Source organism: Callionymus lyra, chromosome 16 (genome assembly GCF_982586985.1).
Source record: "Callionymus lyra chromosome 16, fCalLyr1.hap1.1, whole genome shotgun sequence".
In the NCBI taxonomy this organism is placed as follows: domain Eukaryota; kingdom Metazoa; phylum Chordata; class Actinopteri; order Syngnathiformes; family Callionymidae; genus Callionymus; species Callionymus lyra.
The window spans coordinates 14,596,891-14,623,358 of NC_141833.1; the positions used below are offsets into that span (position 1 = coordinate 14,596,891).

Here is a 26,468-nt window from a genome sequence, read left to right on the forward strand (position 1 = left end):
TCAAAAAATAATAATGAATTCTTGTATGTTTTTCTTTTATGCCATCTATCTTTAGTCAGGTCTTTGGGACCGAAGAAGCGAAGTCTCTTCAGAAACATCCACTAGCTCTTGTGAGGGAATACCGTTCCCAGTTTAGTATCCTGGGTATGCCCCATGACAACCTCCCAATTTTACATATTAGAATATTTAACCAGCAAGGCGTTCAGGAGGAATCCTGAATAGAAGACCCAAACCACGTCAACTGGCATCTTTCAATATGGGACAAACAGTGGGTCCTGTCTAAGCTCTTAGCGAAGTTAACATGTGTTTGGATTGGTAATTGTTTTTCTTTTTACGTATTTTCAATTATTTAATTATAACTTTGATTTAGAATTGTTGTGTTGGTTATGTGGTTTTCTATTATGTGGTTTTTGTTTTGTCCTTTCAGGGCCACAATACTACCAATTGTACTGGGTGGGAGTAGGAATGAAGTGGATCTTTATCTGAATCGATCCTGGATAACTAAACTCTTCCACTTTACCTGTAAGGTTGACTAAAGAATCATATTAAATTAGTCTTGTGTGTTTTTAGCTTAGTGGTCATTTTTCTTTAACATCATTTTATTATGATTTTTGCTTGGTTTTTGTAGTTGTGATTTTTGTATCGTGATAGAGATTTTTGTTTTCGACTTTGCAATAGTTATTTTGTATTATTTTTGTACTTGTGGCTTTTTGTCTTTGTAAATGTGGGTTTTGTGGTTGTGGTTTTTGGTATTGTGATTAAGATTTTTGTGTTCCATCTTTTTAATTTTGCTTTTTTTTGTTTTTGATATTTGTTTGAATCCAAACTGACGGAGTAAAATAAAACGATGTCTACATCCACAGTGCTCGCATCAACTTGAACAAACACTGGGATCAGTAAAGCGAGTCACAGCAGCCGCCCCGGGACGGAACTGAATTCTCCGAAAAAGACTTGGGTGTTCGGGGACGAGGGCCACTTCTCCTCATCTTACCCTGACAGTCTCTGCAGCTGATTCAACTATTCGATCTGTGAGTTTTGGCCGCAGCTGCAGGATTCTTGTGTTTTCTTCCGTCATCCCGGCAACCTCATCTTAGCGGCGCGCCGAACCATCGACCCATAAATCAAACGGATACGTGACCTTTACTTTGTAACGACAACAATAATTCTCCGTTGCTAATCCCCCCGTGGCATATAACAAAGCGTGCTGACCATCCATCAGGAGTCTCAACTGCTCTCTGCACTTGATTAACTCTACGCTCGGCTATTTATCCACAAACGACATCATAGGACGTTTAGTACCAGCGTATATTTTTACACTTTTCCTGGAATGGTCGAGTGGAAACCACTTTAATTCTTCCAGTGATTAGCATAATCGTGTCTGCACGTACGACTTTCCGACCGAAAATTGTGTCAGCACACGTCCTCATTAGCTTTTTTTTCCTTTTAACAAAAAGTTTGCAAGGACTGTTGGCACTTTGCTTTGGCGGCGAAGATCTGTCGGGCTTCGATGGGTTGGTGCTCCAGACTGGTTCCAGTCATGGTCAAGGACCGACTCACATAGTTCCCTCAACCCTGGCCATATCTCTGGGGGACCTTGGTCAACGAGGCTTCCAGAAATACGTATGCAGTGGCGGAGGTCATTCATCTTGAGCCAGAGAAATCACAAGGGATACCACAAACACATTTGTTTTCGAGCCTTCGGATCAGCTTGACCCTGAGATGACACCTGACCCGGTCCCAGACAGGACTTGGCGAGCGAGCAAAACACGGGAAACACATCCTTTATCAAATATTTCAGGAAAAGTTGACAATAGGACAATAATTTATAGTGTAGTTAAAAAAAACCATCTGGATCCACAAATGTTTTGAAGAATATGTCACTCTTCGTATGGCTTTTTTTCCCCTCCTGCTGTCCCTTTAAGGTATATGATCTTCCGAGCTAGCTTTTTTCTAGCTTTACGCTCATGATTATGACCAGGTATTCTGCTATATCAAGAATAAGTTCTCTTTAAGATTACTCAAGGATACATTAGATGGCGCTAAAGGATTTGTCTTGGATTTAGAACTACTGCAATTAGTAGTTTAAATTATTATCGGGAAAAAGAAGAAAAATCTCACCAATGGCGTTATGAGATTGTGTCTCATAATATTATTGGAATTAGTTTGTTTGCAGAATGGAAGAACAAACTTTACCGAAAATTTTCAGGAAAGTTAATGAGACGACAATTTTCGTTCTGATAAACCATCGGGATCCACAGATATTTTGAAGAATATGTCAGTTTGTATAGACAGCAGCAGTGATTTCTTCTTCACACCCACTGTATGTGTGGCATGGGGAGACTCCTGGGACACTACTGCCACCTGCTGTCCCTTTAAGCTCAGTGATCTTCCAAATGCTAATGAAGGTATAAAATGAAATAGTGAAAATGTATGTTGGGCAAAATGATTGGGTAAAAATGAACTGCAGTATGGTTGGGTGGTGGAGATTTAGGCTTCCTGAGGTCCTGAGTTCCTGAATTCCGACAAACAAGAATCTTTTCACACGGATTACCAACAGATTTTTCTACAATTTTATTTCTTAGTTTAAAGGGCAACTAATGTCAAAACTGAACTCTCCAGACACACTCACATGTTGCAAATGTTGAAGTCTTCCCGCCCGCTTTGTTGATACAACGAGTCCCTTGGAGTGGGAGACATCTAGGATCGACGACGCACGGTGACAATCCTCAAGGTTTGACAAATCACACTCATGATTACGACCAGATATTAAGTTCATAGCTTAAGTTTCTCTTTAAGTTTAACGTTAATACTGGAGGACACGTTAGGGGGCGCTGTCGGATTCAGGCTTGAAGTATTTGGTTATTTACTTGGATGCCAGAACAAATCCACGACGAAACCAGTTTTAAAATGTTCCAGTTGCCTTGGATGTGGATAAAAGGGCAAACTGAAACAGAGCCTGTCCCCTAGTGGACAGAGACAGAGTCTCGTAAAGTACTGCAACAATTTAAGCCCACATAAATCAGTGATAAAACTCAGAGATTTATTTTAAATTCTCAAGTTTAGAATTGGGTTTTTTCATTTGAATATGAGCCCAAAATGTTGACCTTTCTGTGCAGTTTGAAAGCAGGTTTTCAATTACAGTCAGTTGAACCATCACTTGAAACTTCAAACTTTTACCCAATGAACTCATTCAAATTCTTCAACGGGAATCAATTTTCGAATCGAATCGTCTCCAGATTGACCGACATTTTTTTGGACCTTTGACAAAAGCTTGTGCTCGATCTGTGTGTGTGTGTGTGTGTGTGTGTGTGTGTGTGTGTGTGTGTGTGTGTGTTTGTGTGTGTGTGTGTGTGTGTGTGTGTGTGTGAACGTTTGTGTGTGTGTTAAAGGCAATTCTTCACACTCGCCCCTTTATTGAGTGGCTGCACTGTGGGACCACATTCCTACAGAACATTGCTCCCTGTGCCCGCCGCTGGCTTCTGCTATGCTGAATATGCACAGGTGGCTGCGAGACCCCCTTCTGAGGAGCTGGGAGCGCAGGAGAAGGAGGGAAAAGAAAATCAGCAGGCACTTTTTTTTTTCTGCGTATGAAACAAATGTTTGGCATTCCAGCGAGCGCTGCTCTGCTGTAGAGATGTCTGTTAACAGGCGGCAGGACGCCAGGGCTTGTTGGCAGCTGATTTCAAACAAGCTTCCCCCAAAAAAAAAAAAGCTAAATAAAACGAGCACCTTGTCGCTCCGGCTTTCTTCTTCTTAAGGAATTCAATCCCGACGCGCTCCCTCTTCTCATGTGCGAGCCATTAAGACGAGTCCAGATGTAATTACTCAGGAATTCTCGCACTTATATGTGTAATATGTATTCCGAGGCTCGCACTGTACGTGTGAGGATCGGAGTAATTGACGTGAATTCCTTGCATAACTCAAAAGCACAACATACCATATGGGTATATCATTTTCGGACTATTTTTGGGGTTTCACCTATTCAAGGAACGACTGCGAGACCTGTTGATTGTTACGTCGCGTGTACTGCTAGCCGGTGTCATGATAGTAGGAATAGACATGAAAAAAACATTTCAGCTCCTGACGTGTCAAAGTAAAAGCTCATTTTAATTCAAATGAATCTGTCAATAAAATTTGCAAAAACGTTTTCGACCTAGCTATAGATGCTAGCGTGTATTATTTTCGTCCGTCCAATCTCTAGCTAACTTTTGTATCTTGTATCCAGTTGTCCAAGATAGTGCCCGAATTATGGACAACAGGCAAAAATAGTTTACTTACATTCATTTATTTCTACCGCTAATTCCCTAATAGGATCCTGTTGGAGCTGAAACCCATCCCAGCTACCTCGGGCGCGAGTTGGGGGACACCCTGAACAGGTCGCCAGAACACATTTCACCTACGGAAAATTTGGAGTGTGCTATTAACATTTGTTTTTTTTTGGTGGGAGGAAAGTGGAGTTCCCATGGTAACCCAAGCAGGCAGAGGGAAGACAAACTTACTCCACGAAGAAATGCCGGCAATTGCCTGAACTTGGAAGGGAACCAGCAACCTTCTTGCTGTGAAAACTCCACAGAAAACTTCCATTTTGTAAAGTAAAACTACCCTTTTCTGATTGTCCTGTCGGTACTATCTTGAGGTCGGTCTGTAAGTAAAGGGGTTTGCAACATTATTTGAGAGATTGAACAGGTTAGTTTCTGGCTCCACACAGTGTTAGAAGAGGGTAATTGCAAGTCGCGAAAACTCCGCAGTAATAGGGAAATTTGTTGTCAAAATGAATGTCGGGGGGAACGTTTTACGGATTTGTCTTTGTGGAACTATAATACTACACTCTTTCCTTCAGTCATAATGAAAATGAATGCAACTGCCGTCTCCGAACAACTGCCATACTGTAGATAGGTGATCACCAGGTGATGGTTCAGGACACCAAGTTAAGATTAACCCAAAAAATGCTAGTTTTAACATGTTCTTCAATCCAATCCAACCTATTTATTATTATCCCTGCTGTGAGAGTTTTATCCTAAAAGGTCGACCATAACTTGAATAACGGAAAACACGCAAACCTTATTTGCAAAAACAAAAGTTCCATAAATTGAAATTGTGCTTTGTCCTGTAATATTTTGTGGCTAAACTATATACTGTACGCGCATAAGGGGATTTTACATACAAGTTGACTGAACGCAATACTATATAAGATTGTTTCTGGCGCCTCACAGTGTCAGAACGGCGTAATAACAATGTAACAAATACAGCACAGTCCACATTATTCTCTAAAAATGAGAGAAAGGCTCTTGTCTGAAAGCTTTCCTGTTTTTTCTTCCTGGTAATCTCTAGGTCTGTAGTTCAGTCGTGATGAAAATAAACGTAACTGCCGTCTCCGACAGCTTCCGAAAAGCTGTTTGATCTAGTGCGTAGTAAAGATAATCAAAACTTGTCAAAATGTCAGTAGTGCGGCTTTAACAACAACGTTACCATCTTGCTAATTGAATAGCGCCTAATGCTGGACGAGCTAATCACATACAACAAAAAGTTGAAGGTGACGTCCTGTGACATCATGTTTGCCTCGTTTTTTCTTCTCAGGTGATTCATCACCTGTTGTTATCCCTTGTTGACGACCAGACAATGATAATATTTGTCCGTCTTTGGTTCCAGCTTAGATTCAAAGATGTGTTTGCAAACCTGATTTCATATTCAACCTATTTCTGACTTTAATAGCCAAAGTTTTCCTTCCATCTACACAGCGGTTGCAAGTTCTTCCTTGTACTCTCTCATGGGTTCCCCCAGGCACTCCACTTTCCTCCCACGGTCTAAGAACCTTCAGTAAATTGAGACTAATTGGTGCTTCCAAATTGTCCGCAGGTGTAAGTGGTTGTCAGTTAATGTGTGTCCACGACGACCCCGGCAACCCTGGAAGGACGCGGCTACATGGAGAAGCTAACAGGTATAGCTTGTGCTACGATTTATGTTGAGAGTCGGAGAAGGTGACGGATCTTCACCAGCAACATTTCCGGAGGTGCTCATCGTGAGCGGCATATTCACATCGATATTTAAAGAGTAAGATATTTTGAAATCACGGACATGAAGTTTTGACCACATGACTTTGACGTCTGTAATTTGAACTTTATGACTCCATATGTTTTGCTCTGACAATGACAACAAACAAGACAGAAAGGATTTCATGTTTTTCATAAAATCTTACAGTAAAATCTGATGTTTTACAAGGAAGGAAAAGTATAGCCTGAGTTTATTGCTTTAATTTAGACTTAATTATCTCCAAAAAACAATAAAGAAATTGGTGTAGATTTATGATGATCACTACTGAAATTATATGTTTTTATTTTAGCAAGAACTGTAAACAAACGAACGAACAAATAAAGTCCTGAAGTGTCCAGGTATGTATATGTAATAGAGATTATCTAGTTTTTGTTCTTCAAATATTCACAGGGTGTATGTTAATTATTTGTTGTTTCAGATTTGGCCAAAAGTGCTTGACACATGTGATCCAGACCATCTTTGCACGACTCTTTTTGGAACCGATAACGATAATTTTATGTAAATAGACCACAACGAAAATTGAATTTGTTTATTCATATTTTTGCTAGCATTTGTGACACAGGCACAATCATCATCTGCCTTTTTTCCCCCAAAATAAATTATTTTTCAGTCTTTATGTACAAGTATAAGCCGGGGATGGAGACACAATGGAACGTTATGAAAAGTGAATAATGAAAATAGTTTAGTTGTGTAGAGGCGTTCTGTGTGTGTATATTGTGTGTGTACATATATATGTGTATAAAGCTTTTTTTTTATTTTAAGTGAATTAAAATCATTAAAAAAAACTTCTCTTATAGAGATTGGAAAGAGAAAAGTTATATAAAATACGATAAGATAATAATTTTCCATATTTTGCATAGGTTTTTGCTCCTTTTTTTTCTGCTTGACGGCCCCCCACAATAGCCACTGTACAACACACATCACATTTCCTAGGGGGGCCACATTATTTACTGGGATTGTTTTGAGCAGTCGAAAAGAATGAAGGGACAAATTAAGAATGAAAGATTTTGGAAAAAACTGACGAAAATAAAATATTTCATATTTAATTAAATGTACAAGTAAATTGATTTATTTTTTAATCCAAATCCAACGTTATAATGCCATATAACAAATTGTGTAATATTTCAAAAAATCTTTTTTAAGATATATAAACAAATACCCATTGAACAGACGACGAAAAAAAGGATGAAAAATACATTTTACAAACTGGATTTTTGTCAAGATAAACTAGTAAAAAAAAGTTGTTTTATAGCCAGTATCATCTTTACCTCATGTAAGAGGGCCACACTTTGTCGGTATAACATGTGGCCCCTGAGTAAATTGAACTGCCCATCGCTGATTTAAGGGAGATATTCGATGTTGTTTCTGGCGCCCCTCGTGGAATCACCCGAGTACGACAGATGAAGCGACAGCAATCAAAACTGGACCCACATTATTTTTTCCTCTCTTTTGTGACGTCATTACACGCGTGTTGTAGTTCGAATCCCGTCCAGATAATGAGTAGATCCGAGCAGCAGATTCCAGTAAAGGATTCTGTGATGAAAAAAGAAAAAAAGAAAAAAAGAGTCGTCATGTCAACACGCAAACTTGCGCGCAGGCTGCAGCCGAGACGCAGCGGATCCATCAGACGAGCACATTGGGGGGGTGTGACTTCAGCCACCGGGGTCTATATATTCAGATGTCGTGTCCGGCTCCTGCATGCGCGCGAGTGGGAGACGCTGTCCGGTGGGGGAAAAAAAAAGGTCGCCACGAGTGGGACGTACGAGCAACAACATCATGGATCTCCGCGCACTTTGCGTGACTTTTGTCCTGGCGTCGTTCACGCGCAGGTCAGGTGCGGCGGGGCCGGTGATCCGGTGCGAGCCCTGCGACGAGGCGGCGCGGATCCTCTGCAAGCCCCTGCCCAAGGAGTGCGCGGAGAGGGTGCGCGAGCCCGGCTGCGGCTGCTGCCTGACGTGCGCGCTCAGCTTCGGGCAGCCGTGCGGCGTGTACACCGGGCGCTGCGGGTCCGGACTGACGTGTCAGCATCAGCCCGGGGAGACCAAACCCCTGCAGGCGCTGCTCGAGGGTCGAGGGATTTGCGCCAACGCCAGCAGCAGGCGAGCTCCGGAGAGAGCGGTGGCGCCCGTCAACGAGCTGTCAGGTTCATGTCACCTCTTTTATCTTTTAGATTAACTGACCTTAAACCATGAAGAATCATTTCAACTAGATATTTATTTGATAGGAACCAGGGCAGAGTTCTTCAGGAGGGTCAAAAGTCCCAAATATAATAATAAATAAGACAACAGATGAATATTTTTGGGGATTTCTTTTTTTTAAATCTTGTCAGCTTGTTTCCTCTCTTATATATTTATCATTATTTACACTTTTGTTTTGTCCTAGTGAACAATTGAACACTCATTTAAGTACTTTTTCGAAACCAACATTTCTCAAGGGGCCACTTTATACACTGTGAATGCTGATGTGGGGGCCATCAAGCCCAGATAAAGAAGGGAAGAAAAAGAGAGGGGACTTTAAAAAAAAAAAAAACTTTATAAACAATTGTATTTAAACCTCAAAACACTCTGTTGTTAACATTTTTACATGATAACGAAAAAAAAACGGATAAATGTAATTTCCCTTTTCTTTTTAAGAGACAAGAACGAAGAGCTTAACCCTTGTGTTGTTTCCGGGTCAAAGTGACCCGGAAGGTCCGAAAACAAATGTGTTTGTGGTATCCCTTGTGTCGTCTCTGGGTCAAGGTGAACGACCTGCACCACTGCATATGTATTCATATACAAGGGATAAAACAATTAGCTTTGTTTTTTGGGCCTTTCGGGTCACCTTGACCCTGAGACAACACAGGTTTTGTTAAGAGATTGACTGTTAATGAATAATCCAATTAAAATCAGCTCTTTGAAGCATGATCGGTTTTATAGTTTTATACTGTCTTCAGGCAGCAGTTTGCCCATGTCTGACTTAGAATTATAATTGACGTGAGAAAAAAAATGAAGAGAAAAAGGTTGTTAATCTTTGTTGTTATCCAATAAAAATACATACAATTGGTGTATTATGATATTAATATAAAAAAAAGTAATTCATTTTATATGGCAGTTTTCTTAAAAAGTCATAGTAGTGAACAAAATGTCTTCTATCTTCGATCTTCTATCGATACAGGTTTTTTTGTTCTGGAAACTGTAGTCCTTTCCAGGGTGACTTGCGTCTTTTTTTTTTTTAATGATCAATAGATCTTTGCCAAATTCTCTCAGTAATAAAACAAACAAAAAAATCTATTTTAAATATCTCACACTGGCAGGAACTTTTTGTTCTATAAAATCAACCAATGGACATTTTTAATTATCTTGTTTTTTCCCTAAACTCTATTGCATTGAGCATAATGTGTTATGATTAAGTTTGTTTGTTTAAGTTTTTTTCTCAGATTTTCACTTTTTTTCTAGTAGAGTTATCATTCAGGGGACACCCTGGAAAGGTAGCTAGGTCAATACAGAAAATGCATATATTAAGAGTACAAATCTGGGAGGAAAGTAAGTTTTAATTAAGTGACTTAGAACTTGGAGGCGATGGTTCTCATTTCAAAGATCATTGGAAAGATATTCGTCCCGTCATTTGCACGTAAACAAAGAAAGCTTCAATCCTTTTTCCGGGCGATAAAGTCAACCATTTGTCTTCCACCTGCCAGACTTCTTTTTCGGGGCAGAAAGCACCTTGAGAACTTGGGTGGACCCGGAACCAGACAGTCATGATACACCTTCAGCTTTTTTTCTGTCAGAAATATTAGGAAATTAAACGATTAACAACAATTTCTTCTTGTTGAATCAACTGCTATTTACAGATGCGCTCGACTTTCACACCAGATGTAGGTGAACACCAGAAAAATGTGTTTATTTATCGACGTACAAGTTATTCAAGATACTTATTTAGAGAAAGTGCAACACGTTAAAGGTAATATAAGCATCACAAAAGCTAGTATAAGGAAGTGAGTCATCGCTAGTTGGGAAAAAAATTAAAATGTACAACAGTTTGATTTGATATAATGTGAAAACCTGCTTCAAACTCACCCGTTCACCGAACGAATAAAGTACTTAAGATCAGTTTCACTCCGACTTTCTGCAGAGACAGCAGACACTCAGGAAGAGGAGCGGAACTCCACCGGCTCAGGCATCCAGACGTTATACAACACCCACAGGCCCGTCGGACCCCCGAGACACCCGCTTCACCCCTTCTTCCCCTCGTCAAAGTCGGAATTCCTCCGACGGGAGCAGCAGAAGCGAGCCCAGAGTTTCAAGATGGAGGAGCTGCCGGGACCGTTCATCCCGGACCAGCAGAACTTCTCCCTGGAGATCAAGCAGGAGCCGGAATACGTAAGTGCCAACAAAAAAAAAAAAAAAAAGCCAGACTGAGGGAAAGTTGTTATCTGTGTTTTGGTGTTTTCTTCTTCTCCCCCCCTTTGCGGGTGATGAAATGTTTGGGGTCAGCAGCGTTGGTTGGTGGTTGGCAGCCACCATGAGCAACAAAAGCGACATGACAGAGAGTGGGGAACGGTGTCCCTGCGGCTGACCCGGGTCAGGCGGTTGTTTGGCCACAAGGCGTCCGCGTGCCGCCTGCGCTGTGGGCCAGTGGATGATGGATTGGCCTCTGTGAGCTCCTGATGGGGAGCTCTGCTGCTATTTTGATCTCCTCTTTGGCCGGAGAAGTGAGCACACACTCGTAATGGGCTTTCACTGGCTGCTTTGATTAGTGACTTGGAGGACTTGGACTTTTCAGGGGGCCGAGCCTTTTTTTTTTTTTTTTTCGGCTCCCGGCGTGGACCTCTTTGAAATTCACTTCATCCTTCATCTTTTGTGTAAATCATAAGAGTTCTAAAGGAGCTTTGCCGCTAAGCCTCTACAAGTCGTCCAGTTGAATCCGTCGCACATTCCCTTTCATTTTTTTTGCGAGCGCCATTGTTGGGGAATTAGAGCAAAGTATTGTGATGCAGCGTGAGTCAGCTCTGCTAAAGTCTTTATTTGCAAAAATGAGAGGATTCATGACAAAAGCAATCTGCGGGAGGAAATTACTGCCGCTAATCAGCTGCATTATGGGTTTTTTTTTTCTTCCCCCCCCACTAGTTTAAGTCGGTGAAATGTTGCATAAACAGCGTTTGTGTTTCCTCGTGTGCAGGGACCCTGTCGGAGAGAGATTGAGAGCATTCTTAGCAGCCTGAAGATTACAGACATTCTCAACCCCAGAGGTTTCCGCATACCAAACTGTGACAAGAAAGGCTTCTATAAGAAAAAACAGGTAAGAAACACTTGTTTTTCGGAAGGTCATACGGCGAGAAGAATGTGTCGTGAAACTGTTTTCGACCACCGTAGAGTCGGATTTAAATCCGGTCGTCTCGATTTACAAGTACCTAAGAGTAACTCGAACACTTGGGTAAGCTTGGTGACGATGGGTGGCCGTGACCTCTCGAGTACTATGGGGCAAGTTGTCATAGCAGTAGCATGCTAACAGCTAGCAAGCGTCCTGAAACCTCTATTTATCTTTTGTACCTGTTGTCATTGCTTTTTTCCATTAACAGTACTTCATGGAGATACTTAAAAAACGCAATAGACCAGACTAGTTCACAAGTTAAGTTAGGGAAGTAGATAAAGCTAGCATCGTAATTCCATTCCTTCCGATTGTAGGCGAGCTAACAGGCTACATGTAGGGTATTGGGGGATGTTAACACAAGTATTTGAATGGCTTGGACGGTCTAAGTGAAACGCAAACTTAGAAAGTCTAAAAAAACAATTTATTTATGAGATGTCATGTGACTGTGGTCTATGATGCTGTCATAGTTCCGAAAAAACGTAGCGAAATCGGAACCACACTGGTTATATCAGCACTGGTAAAGGCGACAAAAAAATGAATGCATCACAAACCATTAGCCATTTGTTCGTGTGATAAGTATTAGTTTAACTGTCTTACTTAGTGAAAAAGTACGGATAGCATCGAAAACCCGGTCTGAATTTAGTCGAGCTAAAAGGCTACAACGTGGCTATTAAAGGCTTTTAACCAAATTGCTTCGGTAGCTTAGTCTGACATAGTGAAACGAAAATTTATATCATTAAAAGCCTGAACCCAGGAAATCTTTTTTTTTTCCTGATATGTCATGTAACTGTGGTCTATGCTTCTGTCATAGTTTGGAATAAGGGAGAAATTGGACCACACTGGGTATTTTAGTACACTTAAAGGCTCCGATAATGTGGATAATTGCGGCTTGTTATTGCTCTTCAACTGCAGTTTTATCGTGTCAGTTAGCGAGATGGCTAACGTAAGCATCATAAGCCTGGTCTGAACCAAGTCGAGCTAACATGCCACATACTAGTTATTTCAGGCTATTAACTAAATCATTTAAGTAGCGGAACACTGGGTATTTCAGCACTTTAAAGACGACAAAAATAAGAATCAGAAATAAGCCACAAAGCATCAGTCATTTATTTCATGCTAATTGCTACATGCTAAGTAAGAGACAGTGCTTAGCTTTATGTTTGCTAATGTTTACCAATGATATAAGTTCTATTTCATTTGTTGCATTTCGTCTTCTTCAAGGTATAACGATGAACAAGTGTATTTATTAAGCATCAACAAATGATGGATACAAGCTAATGCTAATTATGCTGTTTTCTTGTACAAAAGTAGTACATCTCCAACAACTTAACCAAGGATTGGCAACGTTGACCAAAGTAGCCTTGAGATGTTTTTAAGAGTAATGGCCATTAGTTGGGCTGTTACTTATAATGTTGCCCCAAAGTAAATTCTTGCCTTAGAGCGTCATGTGATACTTGTGGGTTCCACTGGGGGGCACACACGTATTCTAATAGCACTAGACGCTGTAACAAACAAGGGTTAAAAAGCAACAACCTCAACTGAAATTGGATTTTTCTTGATATTGATTTGTCCATTGAACTCAACTTAAGTCCAAGAAAGAAGTGTAGGGAGGGTTTAGCCAAGCCAGGAAAACTTTTTGTGTTTTGTTTCCAAGGTAAACCCTGAAAAATATTATTTATCGAAAGCTACAAATGGTGTCAGTGATAGGCTTGTGGGGCCAATGCAGAAGTGCTATAAACATGGCGACCAAATAAATGCATTACTTTTTTTTTTAGGTGTGTTTTTTGGCCCCTAGAAGGAGGTGAAAACTCATTGTTTACATGTTGTGGCAACATCATGTGCAACCACGAGGACTAAGGATCAATACCACGCACGATTGATCGGTTTCTCCGTGGTGAGCATGTGCTCTCAAAACAGTTTGGTCACAAGGAAGAATAACTTTGGAGAAAAAGATAGTGAAATCCAGTCAAAAAAGCCAAAAGAAGATTTTTGTTTTCAGTGCCTTAGAATTATTTTTGGATTGGTTTTGATTTACCCACAAAAACCTTCAATTGCTGAATTAGTTTGTCTGAGTTTTTGCTGCTGTTGTGTGGAATCCGAGTTGTAAACTTTGTTTGTACCTCATGAGTGTTTATTAAAAAGTATATGAACCATGGAGAAAACTATTTTTGCCGCCAGCATTAATAAGGACCTAGAGACTTTATCGGTTACTTTTCAGCCCAATTACAGATTCGAAAGTTGTCCTCCTTGCATAGACTGGTAGTTATTAGAGCCTCATCACTGCACCACCATACCAGTGAGGTACACCCTCGCCTCTGACTCTGGAGACAGGAACCACAGGGGCCAAAACCCCAAGTGGGGTTTGATTCCCTGAGACGATGCCCATTTAACGGGAACCTTCCCAAGGAGACAGACGTCAAGGTGGCCGCCGGCACCGAATGCACTCGCCCCATAATTGCTGGACTTTTTGAGAAGCAGGCACCGAAATAGAGCTGTAGCCATCCCCGCACTCACATGGTTCACCCACGATCGGGTTGTAATAAATGAGTGGTTCTGACGCATTCATATGGAGGCACTTATGTCTCCTGCGCTACTGCATCACCCGAGACAGCTTTTTTTTTTCAGTCCCTCCTGCTTAATGGACATGTTCTCCTTGACCCACAATCATGTTTTTTGACCAACCACGCAACGCCAGGCTCATTGTCTTTGTTTATGTAGAACGGTGTACTTTGTTGAGCCCCGCGGGCAGCGACGGGGTGGTGGACATTTTTATGTCAGACAGTTTAATTTAGATGAGGACATGGTTTTAGGCGAAAGGCCCTCTTAATAGCAGTCAATCTCTCCCCGGAGAGTACGTTTTGCTAAGTACAGAATCAATTTTAGAAATTGCATAATAACAGGGTTTTGGGTTCAAATCAGCGTCTACCTAATGTGGCGCAGTTAATTCAGGTGGGCTTTGAGATGTTGATATTCCAGAACGGGGGAGAAATATTAGCCTCGATTTAAGCAACCGCAATATGGCTGTGGATTTCTTAGGGTTGGAAGTGAAAGACCTGGTTAGTTGGTTAAATAATAGAGACTGTACTTTTATAAATGCGGGTATTTAAAGAGTCATTTAAACTACCTTAAGTGTTTTCGTTCATTCATTTTCTACGGCTTTATCCCTTATTGGGGTCGCAAGGGGGTCTGGAGCCTATCCCGGGGTGGGGGGGACACCCTAGACAGTCATATAGAAAATGACATGATCTTGGTATCATTTTGTCTTTTCCCATAAAGAATTTGCCCCCAAATAATACTGACAGAACACAACTCAAAATGTGTTATAATTAATAGAAGTTGCCACTAAATAGTACTGACAGAACACAACTCAAAACATGTTAAAATTGATAGAACTTGTCCCCAAATAATACTGACGGACACAACTGAAAATGTGTTATAATTAATAAAATATGCCACTAAATAGTAATGACAGAACACAACTGAAAACATGCTAAAATTGATAGAATTTGCCACTTAAAAGTCCTGTCAGAACACAATTCAAAATGTGTTCAAATTGATGGAATTTGCCCCTACAGAGATACACCACCATACATATTAGTATAGTTTCCCCAAGTTCCCAATCAACCTCTGTATGTTTTTGGATTGTGAGAGGAAACCAGAGTAAACCCTAAACATACAAAACTCCACAAGGCTCCTTCCTGACCTGGAAGCGAACCGGCAACCTTCTTGCTCTGAGGCGATCTCGCACAACTGCGCCACCATGCCCTCCCCCCCTTAAGTGTTTTTAAGAGATTAACTACATTAAGTATCCAAGGATTTTCATCTGTCCTGGATTTTTGTCCAATACCTCAAAACGAAATAGGCTTTATTACCCACTGGCTCAAGTGTGAGGCCCAGAAAAAAAAGTGGTCCTTGAACTGTCCTTCATGTTCCATGTCTTTGGATTTGATCTGTGTTCGGTCCCTTCGGCGAGCACCTATGGGAGACCCACAATGTCCCTGGCCGAGGTTTTAAAAAAGGGGGAAAGCCTCTTGGGATGCCTTCAAAGGAGTCAAGGGAGGTTTTTTGGTCGGGGTCTTTGTACTTTGGCATTTCCCCCTGCGAGCCTATCTCTGATAAAGATACTAGTGATGGTGCTAAAGTTGGAATTGGTGGCCATTCAAGATCATCACTTAGACAGTATTTATTTTGTGTGTAACTATAGGACTAAACAGAACTTAAGGGAAGTAGAACACCTATGTCTCAAATCACATACTTCTCTAGTGCACTGGCGGTTAGTATGCATCGGGATAGTGTACATACTAACTAGTACGCAAATTCTCGACAGATAATATGTCTCAAATCAAATACTGCTGCTACGCACTAACCGGTAATAACGCGACAGCTTCTTCTTATACTACTATTTAACGATAATTTCAACCAGCTGTAGGAACACTATCGCCACCTGCTGGCAGCATGTTTTGTTTGGATCAAGAAATATGAGAAACAAAATATTCAAGAGATATTTACGCTGGTATCAGCACTGAAGACGTGTCATCCTCCTACTGCTGGCTGAAAATACACCTGTAAGTAAATGAATATACTGTATATCTATACGACATAACTTCTGTTTAGAACATCAACGTCACTAAGTTGGAGCCGTTTAGGGTAGAAAGTGTCCATCGATCCATATTCAGTTTTGTGGGTGTTTTAGTGACAATTTAGTGTGCATGGTGCACTACATTTCGCATACTAAGAATTGAGACGCACTTATGCACTAAAAATACAAAGTTCAAGTACGCAAGTATGCGATTTGAGACACAGCTTTAGTCTATGGACATTGATACTGAAGTCACAAAGAAATGTTCAGCAATCTTTGAATGCCTACATAAAAAAAAAAAAACTTTTTTTGATGTCTGACCAGTCTTTCGGAAGTACGACTGGCAAAGTAACCTGGAAAAACAAAATACTTTTCCGGTGGAAACTCATAATATTCATCAGAAACCATAACTGTAGATCTCCTTTTAGCTCTAAATGGTAGACAGCAACAAACTGTGGAAGGATGACTTCCATCTTGATCAGCTCCAACTCCTTTGTGGAAGCGAGAGCCGAGTTGCTTTAGCCCTCGAAAATGAATGGCTGCATGTTTTACTAGAGTGGAGGTTGACCTTTAGTAAAATTGGCAGTAAAATAACAGCCCTTGGGTAGCTCCAGAGACTCTGTAAGTCATTTGTAGTACCCATAATTTTGGAGCTGTGGGGTATAATCAGCAACAGATGATTCGTAGTGGCCACCAGCTTCTGAAAATAGATCTCGGTTCTCAGTTGTTCACGAACGGGACTAAGCAAATATTTTACCAGGTTTCTGTTTACCTTAAAGGTCTCTATATGTGTGTGTAACAGGAGGTAGACCATAAAATGCAGCTCAAAATACCGCGGCACGTCGGATAGCCAAGGCTGCGTTGACTCAGCACAATCTGCCCATTAATGCCTCTTAACGTCTCCAGCTTCACTTCATTGACTCCAGTTATTCAGCGCACACTTCGGATGATATACGGCGACTCGGATAATAAAATCAAATAAAAGCGCAATATCGGAAAAAACCTTCCCCGAGCTGTGACGAACGTTATATAATTCCTCTGGAGTCGAAGTGTGCGGCGCATTCCTGTCGTATGAGTGAAGCAGCGGCGACCGGTTGAGACGCACGACAGTGTTTTCGTTTAAAAAACACTTCAGAGAGTCAATGGACGAGTCTTGGACGCTGACTTTTTGAAATTGCGACAATACTGCGACGTAACATGTATTGTTGCTGCTATTTAGCTCGTGCTTGTAGCGGTTCCAGAATTAAATTCAGGCTTCAAGTGTTCGTATCATCTGCGTCGTAATAACATACACTTTTCAGTTCAGGACGTCATAGGTCGAGTCATAGAGTCTTGTCGGGAAAATGAAACTAACAATTGACGACGTTCTTGCTAAACTGGCTATGGGCCCGCAAGTCCCATAATGCACTGCGTCAGCCAGAGTAACAGAATTGAAAGTTGTCATTAAATTCATTCTTCTTTTGAATATTTCAAAAAAAGTTTTATATGACAAAAGACGAAACGATACCAAGATCATGAATGTCATTTTTTAATTAAAGAAAATTTGAATGCGGAAATATTTATACACCAAATGTAAGGGAATTTGTCGAAAAACAAAAAATATGATTCAATATATTGAAAAAAATATATATTTAAAAATAAAATAAAAAATTGAATAATTAAGTCCCATAATGTACTACAACAGACACAGTAACAGAATCGAATCATTTTTACTATTAATTAGGGGAAAATTATATAAATGTTAACACGTTTGGAGTTGTGTTCTGTCAGTATTATTTAGGGGCAAATTCCATCAATTTTAACACATTTTGAGTTGTAGGCTGTCAGTACTATTAAGTGGCAAATTCTATCAATTTTAACATGTTTTGAGTTGTGTTCTGTCAGTATTATTTAGGGGGCAATTCCATCAATTTTAAAACTTTTTAAGTTGTGTTCTGTCAGTAATATTGAGTGGCAAAATCTATCAATTGTAACACGTTTTGAGTTGTGTCTGTCAGTATTATTTGGGGGCAAATTCTTTTAATGTTAACACGTTTTGAGTTGTATTCTGTCAGTATTATTTGGAGGAAAATTCCAAATGATACCAAGATCATGTCATTTTTTATATTTTAATATAAAAAAAATATTATAGAAATACATGTTAAATTATAGTAAATGTGTTGAATAACAATGTAATATCATTTACCACATACAAAAAATGTATTAAAAAATATAAGAAATGACAATTAAAAAGTAAAATGCAATAAATATATGTAATAAGATGTAACTATGTTAAAAAATATAGTGAAAAAAAAACAATTTTTATAATACAATGTAACATTTGTACAAAGATTTAGAATCACACAGGGGGCCGGATAAGTACGAGCGAAGGGGCCGACGCTTTGACAAGAGCCGACTCACCGCCTCATGTTTGTCTTGTTTCAAGGAGCTATTTTAGTATTTTAGTGAGTTTTTATAACGGCTCTTTCTTCGCAGTGTCGCCCGTCCAAGGGCAGAAAGAGAGGCTTCTGTTGGTGCGTGGACAAGTATGGACAACCCCTGCCCGGGTTCGACGGCAAGGAGCGAGGAGCCGCTGATTAAAAACAACTCCCCGAGTCATTAGGAAGGACGTGGACGGAGCGAGGGAGACGGAGGGAGGGAGCGAGAGAATTGTAAACAGAAAGAAAGACACTGAGGATATTGGGAGATGGCTCGGACGATATTTGGATGTTTGCTATTTCTGTCTCTTGCCTGTGGGACCTTTTTTTTTTTTTTTTTTTTTTTTTTCTAAGGCAGAGCAAGAGTGTCCAGAGGGAGAAACTCATAATCCACGACGGGTGTGGATTCTTCATAAGCTGTCTTCGAACCTGCACAACTTTGGAGACCCTTTTTATTTTCACGTACTCGCCCCCCCGAGTACTTTTCATGTACGCACAGTTTTTGGTGGCATTACTCATGCTCGTGATTTGTTATTATGTCTGTTTTTTTTGTGAGGTCAAATGTTTGTGTTTCCAGAGTAAGCATGCACTGTCTTACACTGATGCCCCCCCCTGACCCCTGACCCCCCCCCCCGACCCCCCTGACGTGGCCATCACTTCTACATAAGCTGAGAGGACGTGGTCTCTGTGTAGCCAGTGATCTTCTTTACTATTTACCAGGTTTTGTCGTCAGTAACGATGCTGCGTGCATGTACAATGCAACCCTCAGACGTCTATTTTTTACTTAATAAAGGCAGCCTTAAATCACCCTCTTCTGACGGAGAGAAGCGACTCTTCCTCGGCTCCTCGCTTTTTTCAACTCTCAACCCGCATGGTGACAGGAAGCGCTTTCGTTTCCACGACCGAAGGTACAAGCTAGCATGCTAGCTAGATGCTATCATCATGATAAACGATACGTTTTTTGTGTGTACCGACATTTCCTGGCCTGGTCTCACCTGCCTCTGTCCCTGTGTAGCTGGGAATGGTCAATGCCAACACCAGCGCCAGTGTCCGACATTAAAAGGACCGACAGGACCGAAAAGCGGATTTCCGTGAACTATTTGCGTTGTTGTCGCCATTTTCCCGGATTAATGTTTTATCTTAAATACAAACATTTGAGACAATCAAGTGATTCCCGGCATCGAAACTAACCTTAGACTTAGCAAGTTATTTCATGAACACACAATTTATCCCCAAAAATATACTGACAGAAAAAGTAAAACTAAGTATTTTACAATTGCCAATTTAAAAAATATAACTGAGTTTTGCCCCAAAATTATACTTACAGAATAATAACTTTGAGTGTTTTATAATTGCCAAAATGCCCCCGCAAAATGATACTATGAGAAAAGTAATTAAAAGTCTGTTACAATTGACAATGTTTTGCCCCGAAATAATACTGACACAACATAGCTTAGTGTGTGTTACAACAATTGACAAAAACCTAAAACACCACAAATCGTTCTGACAGAACATAACTTAAACACTTTTAGAAAAGTCTAGATGTTTCTGCAAAATAACACGACCAGAAAAGCAACTCAAAGTCTGTTACAAATAATAATGTTTTGCCCCGAAATAAAACTGACGGACACAAACTTAAAAGGTGGTAAAATGGATAGAATTTGCCACTTAATAATACTGACGGAACACAACTCAAAATGTGTTATAATTGATGGAATTTGCCCCCAAATGATACTTACAGAAAACCACTCAAAACGTGTTAACATTTATAGAATCTTCCCTCAAATAATAAAGGCAGAACACAAATCAAAATCTGTTAAAATTGATAAAATGTTCCCCCAAATAATACTGACAAAAAAAACAACCTAAAACCTGTTATAATTTATTAAAAAATCCCTGCAAAATTATACTGACAGAACACCACCCAAATTGGTTAACATTGATAGAATTTCCCCCAAAATAATATATATTTCAGACACAACTCAAAACGTGTTTAAGATTTTTTTTTATAGAATTTTACTTAAATAACATTGATAGTTGGTTATGATTTTAAAAAATGTAAAACCTCCAAACATTTTTTAAAGTCTGTTAATATTGACAAAAATTATGTAGAACATTACATGACTGTAATGAGTGGAGTTCAATGAATAACATTTTGCCCCAAAATAATTCCAACAGAAAAGTTCTGAATCTGAATTATGCTCCTAAATAATACTGACAGAACAAATGTGTTTGAAGTTGGGTTTTATTATTCAGGCACCATTTTGGACACCTTTTTCAAAAGTACCAGTTTGGGAGTCTGGGATAAAAACCTGGACGATGCTCTTGCCCCGTGTAGCTGGGATGGACTCCAGCACCAGGACAGTCTCACCTTCAAGTCTAAGCTTTGAGCAGTTTTTCTTTAGTAAATAAAAACATGTATTGCTCAGAAAAAGAGTCTTTATTAACAATAATACAACAACAACAACAATTCAACAAAAATCCGATAAATAAATAAAAAGTCTGAGGTAGAAACATGTAGAAGAAGCCGCTGTAAAAAAAAAAAAAGAAAAAGAAAAAACCTCCAGGTGGCTTTGACCGCGAGCTGATATGTTTTCTCTCGGCCACCGTGTAAATACTCGCGGCATTTTATGCATTTCCCCGAATACCGAGTGAGGAAACGCCGACGGAGATACATTGGGACGAAGTCAACATGGCGGATGAATAAGCAGCTGTGTCGGTGGGTCAGTGGGGGGGGGTGACAGCTGCAGGACTGTGGAGTTATTTAGTCGCAGACACAAACGCTCAAATACAAGAGAAAAGAAAAGAATAAATAATGTTGAAGAAGCTGCTGTTACTTTCTGGACAAGACTGGAAAAAACTGTTCTTAGGTCATAGTTTTCAAAGAAATCGCCTTAAAAAACTCACAAAGAACCTTTTTTTTTAACACTTAAATGAATTTTAAAAGTTGTTTTACTAAAAATAACTTCAATTAAATATATATATATATATTCCTCTTAACACCCCAAAAAATAAACCTAAAACAAGAATATAAACGGGGATTTTTTTACGCTTAAATACAACAAAAATAAATTAAAAACATTTCTTTAAATAAATAAAAGTTATCTCTTTACGCACAAATAATTTTCCTAAAAAACTGAATATGAACTCTTTATGGAGGTAGATTTGTTGATTTATTTATTTCAAAAAAAGTTTGTTTAATGAAAAATAAAAACTTTAATTAAAAAAAATGGCTTTGATCTCAAAAATATTTTTTTATAAAAAAAAAAAGGTTGAGTACATCTGAAAGCTATGGTATTTTGGGGTTTAACAAGGTGTGAGGTATCTTTTGTCATATCTGGGTCAAAAAAAGAGCTGAGCTAAAAGGCAAAGCTCTTGATTTATGACAGTTTTTAAGTTTGTCATTTTTATTTTTTATTTAATTCATATACATTTTGTTTAGAATTGTTATGGAGGTAGATTTGTGTCTTTATTATTAGTAAAAATAAATAAATAATAATTTTAGTTAAAAGAAAGTTGAATATTTATAATAATTCAGGTATTTTGTGGTTAAAAATACGCATATTTGCCATATCCAGGTAAAAAAAATAGAGCTGAGCTAAAGGGGAAAGCTCTTGATTTATGACAGTTTTTAATTTTGTCATTATAGAATTGTTATGGAGGTAGATTTGTGTCTTTATTATTAGTAATAATAAATAAATATAATAATTTTAGTTAAAAGAAAGTTGAATACATCTGAAAATTCAGGTATTTTGTGGTTAAAAATATGCATATTTGCCATATCCAGGTAAAAAAAATAGAGCTGAGCTAAAAGGGAAAGCTCTTGATTTATGACAGTTTTCAATTTTGTCATTTTTATTTCCCTAATATAAATATGTTTTAGGATTTCTATGCATGTCGATTTGTTTCTTAATTATTAGTTTAAAAAAAAGAAATTCTACTAAAACAATTTTCTAAAATCCCAAAAGTCATTTTTGATTAAAAAAAATAGTTTAGTAAAATTAATATCCAAATATATCTGGAAGTTGAGGTATTTTGGGGTGACAAGAGGTATATTTGCTTTATACCGGTAAAAAAAAAAAGAAGAGCTGAGCTAAAAGGCATGGCCCTTAATCTACTGGTTAAGTGAGAAGAAGTCGGATTGGGATTTCTCGCTCACAGACATCTTTGCGTCGGGTGCTGCCCCCTTGACCCGACCTCAGAAAAGGCCTGTAAAAAAAACTCGAGCAGTAAACAAATAAATAAAAAAACAAAACAGGTCGATCTTGTTTTTGTTTGGCTTCAGGATCCTCAGAAGTCTGGAGTCGGTCCATCAGAACCAGAACGTGTTTACCGGCCGGAGTCTGAGTCACCGGCTCTTGAAGTCAGTGAGCGACTTCTTGACGGCACTCTGAGTCAGCCGGGAGGAGGTCGCCCGAGCCCGGGATCCTCTTGCCGTTCCAGGAAGAGACGCACCAGCAGCGAGCCGGCGGTCCGACCAGAGATGACTCACACTGCGGAGGAGACCCGGATCAGAACCACATTAATAAATCACACACAGGCTTCAGGGAAATCCCTTCTTCACCACCGACATGTTGTTGTTGTTTTTTTCTCTTTCAATCATTAGCATCTCAACGGTTGTTTGTTTCACTCCCTTCCTCCTGATTTTATTACTTTTCTTTTCTATTATCAATGAACGGTTAACAATTAAAATTACAAACATATAAATAAACGTTTTTTTTCATGTCATTTAAAACAAAAAAACGTTTTTTGGGTGATTGTCACACATTTTTATATTATGATCCTATGTCTTATATTGACTTTTATAAAGATCAGCAAAAATGTTTCTTTTTTTTTATATTAACAAAAAATATACATAAATATAGCAAAGTATAATAAATAAATACATTGTTTTCATGATAAATTTAAAAACAACAAAAAAAGTTTTTGCGACGATTATCACACATTTAATTATGATCCTGTATCTTATATTTATTTGTTATTGGTATTTTTCTTTTATCTACAGCAGCAAGAATGTACTTAACAACTGTAAATTAAAATAATCAAATAAATGTCATGTATTAAAATGTATCGACCAATAAACACATTTTATTTATCGAATAAAATGCCAAAGTTAATATAAAAAAAAACAAAAAAAAACATTCTCCATTGTATAAATACAAGACAGAAATTTTCTCGTATAATATTGTAATAAAATAAAGTCAAATAAAAGTTGAATTTTTTTTAATTTTTAATTTGTTAATTTGTGCTTTTTCTTTTATAAGGATCAGCAAAATTTGTTCTAATACAATTAAATAGAAAACAAATATTTATTTTTAAAAATACTATTGTAACTGTATTTTTTTCAAACAGTATTGATTCAAAAACGTTCAATAATGTCATTGATTTTTCGTTCTCACCTGTTTTGATTTGTAGAATCCGTGTTTGTCACAGTTCGGGAGGTAAAAGGTCGTGAACTTGTCGCCCAGAGTCTGCTGTGAGCTCGCGATGACGTCCAGAGCAGCGTGAAGCTCCGTGTGACACGGACCCTGCAGAGAAAAAGCTGCTGTTATATCGTTGTTACACTAAAATTAACAAACACCTTCAAGTCCGGTAGTCTTTTAATCTGAAACATTTTTACTGTATTTACTTCTTCTTTTTTTTTCTTTTTATGAAACTAACCCTTTTAATTCCTTTTATAACTAATTTCATTTATATATATTTTTGGATTTTTATGGAGGTATATATTCTTATTTATTATACAATAGAAAAGTTACTTGATTCAAAATAATACAAAAAATATATATTTATATATTTTGAATAAAAGAAAGTCGCTTCAATAAAAAAAATACACTTTATAATCAAAAATATTTTAAATTAATAAACGTCCATGGATCGGAAAAATATTTCCAATCAAAGTTAAATAAATTAATTAAAAAAGTTAATAAATAAACTAGTTCTGTCTTATTTATTAAATTCCCTCGTAAATCACTTTATTTTTAAAAAAAGAGAATTTTATCAAACATCATTTTACTTAAAGAAAACAATAATAATAATAAAAATAAAAAAAATCCAACTTATATATTAAATACATTTAATAAATAATAAAAACATTATTTCACATAAAAGTAAAAACAAAAATGCAATAAATTGTTCTTTAAAGAAAGAAAAATGTTCTTATTATCATAGTTTAAGCGATCACGTCGCCCTCTAGTGGTCGCTTCACTCACCTGCTGCACCAGTTTGTTCCGGATGGCGTTGACCTTTGCCTTGATGCTCTCCTGACCCTCGGGGGCGTCAGAGGGAAGGTTGAGGCCCAACATGGAGTGCAGCAAGCTCTGGTCAGCGGCTCCTTCTGAGCCAAGAATACAAAACTCTTAGTTTGGACCCGAATGAGAGGTTGTTTTTTTTAAAAAACTGGGCCTTACCTTGACCCGGTTCTTCCACGCAGACCCCCTGACCTCGGGTCAGCGCGTGCAGCGGTCTGGGCTCCCCGGGTTTGGGGACGCAGCGGAGTCCGTCGGCGCAGTGGGCCGTGTGGACCCCGCAGGAGGAGCCGGTCTCCAGGGCGCAGGCCATGCAGCAGCCGCAGCCCGGTTCCCTCAGAACCTGACGGCAGTCGGCCGGGACCGCCGGGCACGAGTCCAGCTTCTCCCGGGTGCAGGGGGCGCAGCGGATCGGCTCCGGGCCCACCACCGGGGACGAGCCCACGCCGAGCAGAACCGGCAGAACCAGAGCGTTGAGCAGAACCATCTTCTTGTATAATCCAGTCGCCTCCATCTTCATCTTCATCTTCATCAGTGAGTCTCTCTGCAGATTTTTGATGTTTTCCAAACAAGTCGCTCCATTTATACCTCGTCCTCCGCCCTCCGTGGATGATTGACAGGTCGCTCGCAGATGTGGAGCAGGTCTCGCCGTGACCTTGCGTGACGCGCGAGATTCGGGTTCACAAGGTCGTCAATATTGACTCTCGGGAACATAAAGAGGCTCAAAACAACTGCTTTTTTTTTTTTTTTTCCTGTTTGACCGGTCGCGTCCGAAAACAAACCTCCTGGTCCCGGGTGTCAGCGAGGAGGAGCATGTGACCCCCGGTGACCCCCGGTGACCGCCGCCCCAGGGTCAGAGTGACAACAGAAAACAAATGTTGTTTAGAAGTTCTGACGAGCAGTTCAATTAATATATAATCTTGTTATATGTTCCTACACATACATTTAAAGACCGTTAAATATAGATTTAAAACAGAATTTCATTAAAAAAAAAATGTTTTATTTAATTTATTTTATCGAAAACAAAGTGTTCATCTTTTAAATTTATATTTTATTATTAGCGTTGCAAGTTTTGTCAAGTTTTTTATTTTTATTTTGTGATTTAATTTAATTTTTTATTAAAAGGGGAAAATATGATCAATTCATTAATATAAATGGTAGAAAAATCGTCAAAAAAAATGAATAATCTAATAATTAATTTTCTAATGATAAAAAAGTATAATTTGGAAATAAATATTAATATAAAAAAATTAAGAAAATATAAATAAAATGTAAAAAATGGGAAATAAATAACTAAATTACGTTGTAGCTTTCTTTTTACACAATGAAGTACTTTTATAAACAGATTAATTTGAGAATTAAATGTTTTTCATTTTTTTTAAAAGTATAAAACAAGTTAAATATACAAACAAAATAAAATGTATTCAAAGTATTTTATTTATTAAAATAATATAATTTATTTGAAACTTCTTTTTTTTTTTTAATTATTGAAACAAATATTTATAAATCGAAGTTTCAACTTTAATAAATTCAACTTTGCTTAAATAAAAATTAATGACAACTCGAGGGACAACACGGTGCACAATGATGACATCACAGCTGAAGGATGAGCAACAACAACACATGTGGTTTATTGACATGAAAGGCCTCGGTAGTTCCTCTGATCTGTGTGTGTGTAGGTGTGCATGTGTGTGTGTGTATGTGTGTATGTGTAGGTGTGTGTAGGTCCGTCTTATCAGTCAGACGGATAAACAACCTTTGCATAACTCCGGTTCTATAGATCGCGGCAGGATTCACAACATGTTTGTCTGCAGAACGACGTGC

At 38.7% G+C, this 26,468-nt stretch overlaps 2 protein-coding genes across 2 annotated transcripts; one reads left to right on the forward strand and one right to left on the reverse strand.

The window, feature by feature from the left end:
* Nucleotides 1–7,827: 7,827 nt before the first annotated feature.
* On the forward strand, nt 7,828–19,174 carry igfbp3 (insulin-like growth factor binding protein 3). Its single transcript, XM_087811302.1, has 4 exons — nt 7,828–8,194; nt 10,165–10,412; nt 11,212–11,331; nt 18,458–19,174. Exons 1-4 carry the CDS (start codon nt 7,828–7,830, stop codon nt 18,560–18,562), a joined length of 840 nt encoding a protein of 279 aa, XP_087667428.1. The 3' UTR covers nt 18,563–19,174.
* A 2,398-nt stretch (nt 19,175–21,572) lies between these two features.
* Nucleotides 21,573–25,145, reverse strand: igfbp1b (insulin-like growth factor binding protein 1b). Its single transcript, XM_087811303.1, has 4 exons — nt 24,807–25,145; nt 24,609–24,733; nt 23,799–23,927; nt 21,573–22,892 (listed from the first exon to the last, which is right to left on the reverse strand). The coding sequence occupies exons 1-4, from the start codon at nt 25,129–25,131 to the stop codon at nt 22,764–22,766; spliced, it is 708 nt and encodes a 235-aa protein (XP_087667429.1). The 5' UTR covers nt 25,132–25,145; the 3' UTR covers nt 21,573–22,763.
* Between the last annotated feature and the right edge of the window lie 1,323 nt (nt 25,146–26,468).

What these genes read in the sequence shown, in the direction of transcription:
- igfbp3 (XM_087811302.1), top strand. Translation starts at nt 7,828, where the DNA reads ATGGATCTCCGCGCACTTTGCGTGACTTTTGTCCTGGCGTCGTTCACG. An exon ending in TCAAGCAGGAGCCGGAATAC is followed by an intron (nt 10,413 to 11,211) that starts GTAAGTGCCAAC and finishes CCTCGTGTGCAG; the next exon opens with GGACCCTGTCGGAGAGAGAT. An exon ending in GCTTCTATAAGAAAAAACAG is followed by an intron (nt 11,332 to 18,457) that starts GTAAGAAACACT and finishes CTTTCTTCGCAG; the next exon opens with TGTCGCCCGTCCAAGGGCAG.
- igfbp1b (XM_087811303.1), bottom strand. Translation starts at nt 25,131, where the DNA reads ATGGTTCTGCTCAACGCTCTGGTTCTGCCGGTTCTGCTCGGCGTGGGC. An exon ending in GGAACAAACTGGTGCAGCAG is followed by an intron (nt 23,928 to 24,608) that starts GTGAGTGAAGCG and finishes TTTTCTCTGCAG; the next exon opens with GGTCCGTGTCACACGGAGCT. An exon ending in GATTCTACAAATCAAAACAG is followed by an intron (nt 22,893 to 23,798) that starts GTGAGAACGAAA and finishes TCTCCTCCGCAG; the next exon opens with TGTGAGTCATCTCTGGTCGG.